At 55.2% G+C, this 2406-nt stretch overlaps 1 protein-coding gene across 1 annotated transcript in view; it reads right to left on the bottom strand.

The window, feature by feature from the left end:
- The window catches only part of ASL (argininosuccinate lyase), a 10287-nt gene extending 9084 nt beyond the window's left edge, over window positions 1–1203 (bottom strand). The window contains exons 1-2 of the mRNA XM_003794217.3: window positions 1137–1203; window positions 891–945 (exon numbers count right to left, since the gene is read on the bottom strand). Of these exons, the coding sequence (XP_003794265.1) occupies window positions 891–902 (12 nt within the window). The 5' untranslated portion in view covers window positions 903–945; window positions 1137–1203. The remainder of the gene's footprint in view (window positions 1–890; window positions 946–1136) is intronic.
- Window positions 1204–2406: the final 1203 nt, after the last annotated feature.

Genomic DNA, 2406 nt, shown 5'->3' with positions numbered 1-2406 from the left:
CCCCAGACCTCCACCATGACCCAGAACCTTACAGGGCAGGCATTCTCATTCCATTTATTCAGATGAACTGAGAGAGAGGAAGTGATTTGTCAGCTACTGAGAGCCAGAAGCCACTGGAACCTCTCCTCCTGCTTTCCAGGCCCAGAGTTCCCTTCATCAGCATGAAGGAAACAGCCCCCTTTACCTGAAGAGTTCAAAGCAATGAGCTCATGGTCCACTATCTTACAGAGGGAGGCAGACAGGTATTATTATCTCTATTTGCCAGACAAATTAATTGAGGTCCGAGGGAAAAAACCTGTATCTTGGACTGCTGCCACTCAGTGGCGGGGAAGAGAAACCAGGAGTCCCTGGCCCTAAGGAGCAGAGGCCAGTAAAATAGGAAGGACCGGGTACTGGGGCCACAGGAGGAAGTCCCCACCTCCTGATTCCATATGCCAGCATGGAGGACAAGTATACTTTGGGGGCTGAGGACAAGGAAAATTGCTGCAGGAGGAGAAGGGGTGTGGTGTAGGATGGAGACTAGCAAGGGGACACGTGCAAGAAGGAAGGAAGAAGTGAGGGCCTGAAGGAGTATGCAGCATCAGTCCCGGCCAGTCAGGCAGCACTGTCAGGTCAGGTCAGGGTCACCCTCCCCAATAGTGTGGGTTGGTGGGTTTACTACACGGGCCTCCAGGGAACCCTAGTAAATTCTGGTAGAGTTCTCTCTGCTGGCTCTAGCAGGTGGGCCTGAGGGTGCCAGTCTCCCAGAGTCAGCGAGGACAATCATCAAGAGTGAGACTGACGACAGCTCTAGATCCCGTGCGCAGGTCACGGGCTCGGCTGACGCCCAGGGCGCCCCTCCCTCCTCGCTTGGAGCCTCGGAGGACCCGCGTCCCCGAGCTCCTACTCACCTCCGATGCCATGATGGGCGGTTCCTCGTCGTCCAGGAGCCTCGATCCTCCGGGTCTGGAAGACAACACAGGATACCTCCTTGGCCCGCGGAGTACCTGGGTGCGGCCGGCTCTGAGCTTGGGCCACTGCGCCTGGCAGAGCGCAGCCCTAGGGGAGGCGAGCGTGGGCAGCGCACAGCGCGCGTCACGGTCCTCGGCGTCCTCCGCTCCCGCCCGTCCCCGCCCGTCAGGCCGCCGCGCACTCACCACCGCCTGGTCGCGCGGTCAGTCCCTGCTGGCTACTTGGTGGGACCTTTCTGGCCGGGATGGCTACAGCGGCTGTACGGCCCTGTCCCCGCCTCCCGCGGCAGCGCACCAATCCAAGGTGGCCCTTCCAGGTGGGCGTTGCCACTGCTCTCCAATCCCGGCCGTGGGCGGGACCACCTCGGAGCGTCGGGCGGAGCTGGCCCGGGGCTGGGAGGTGGGCTGTGAGGGTGGAGCCCGCGCGTCAGCTCTCGGGTCAGCAAACTCGCCGGCTGCCCGAGACCGGGCTAAGGGTAGAGGCAATGACATCAGGCCCAGGCCTGGAGAGTACACAGGATACGTAAAGTGAAATGGCCTGTGCTCTCATTCATTCACTCAACAAACACGCCAGAGCACCTCTTATGTGCCAGGTACAGAGTTAGACAGACATCGAGGAAAAAGAAATGAACGTGAGAAATGACGACTGCCTTCAAGAGGTTCCAACAAAGTGTGGACTAACTGTGCGGGAAGCACAGAGTGGGGCGTCTGTCTTGAGTGCTCAGGAAAGATGACCTTGATATGATTGGTTAACTAATTATTCAACAAAAATGATGGGCTGGATTCTGGACGCTGGGGTACTGCCTAAGTTTTGCCTGCAGGCGTTTCTAGTGAAGATGTCCCTTGAGTTGACTCTTAGAAGATAGGGGGAATTTGCCCAAGCGAGAAGGGGAGAACACTGGGGCCAGAGGGAGCCGGCCGTGAATGTCTGCTTGGAGAACAGGAAATCAACAAAGTGGCCATTATGAAGGGTCTGGGTTAGAGAGAGAGGAGGGCATGGGTTGGGGCAAGATTGTGAAGGGTTCTGATCATCAAGAGGAGTTTGTTTGTGGTCCTATAGATCATAGAGAGCCAACTGATTTTCAAATCAGGGGAGCCTAATTTATTTTAAGAAAGATTAACCTAGAAATATTGAGAATAGAATGGAGGGGAGAAAATACCAAGTACTGGGATGCCTTGTGAATGGTACCAGAATGTATCAGGCTGGTTTGAGCCTTCTTAAATGTTCTACCCTGTGCCTAAAATGCCTTTGTCTCACTGTCTTGCCACCTCCCATTTATCTACCAATAGTCTAGCCAAGTATCATCAACATACGGTTGATTCCCCGCAGATCCAAGCGTCCAACTCTGGGCTCTCATGTGGTCATGGAGCATAGGTCCATGAAGCAGTCTTTCTTTGAATTGAGAGCATCATAGTTGCTTCTGGGCCTGAAGCTCCTTTGGAGCAAAGTTTTATT

Source organism: Otolemur garnettii, unplaced genomic scaffold (genome assembly GCF_000181295.1).
Source record: "Otolemur garnettii isolate 467f Iridium unplaced genomic scaffold, OtoGar3 scaffold00077, whole genome shotgun sequence".
Classification (NCBI taxonomy): domain Eukaryota; kingdom Metazoa; phylum Chordata; class Mammalia; order Primates; family Galagidae; genus Otolemur; species Otolemur garnettii.
This window is presented reverse-complemented; position numbering and strand designations above follow the sequence as displayed.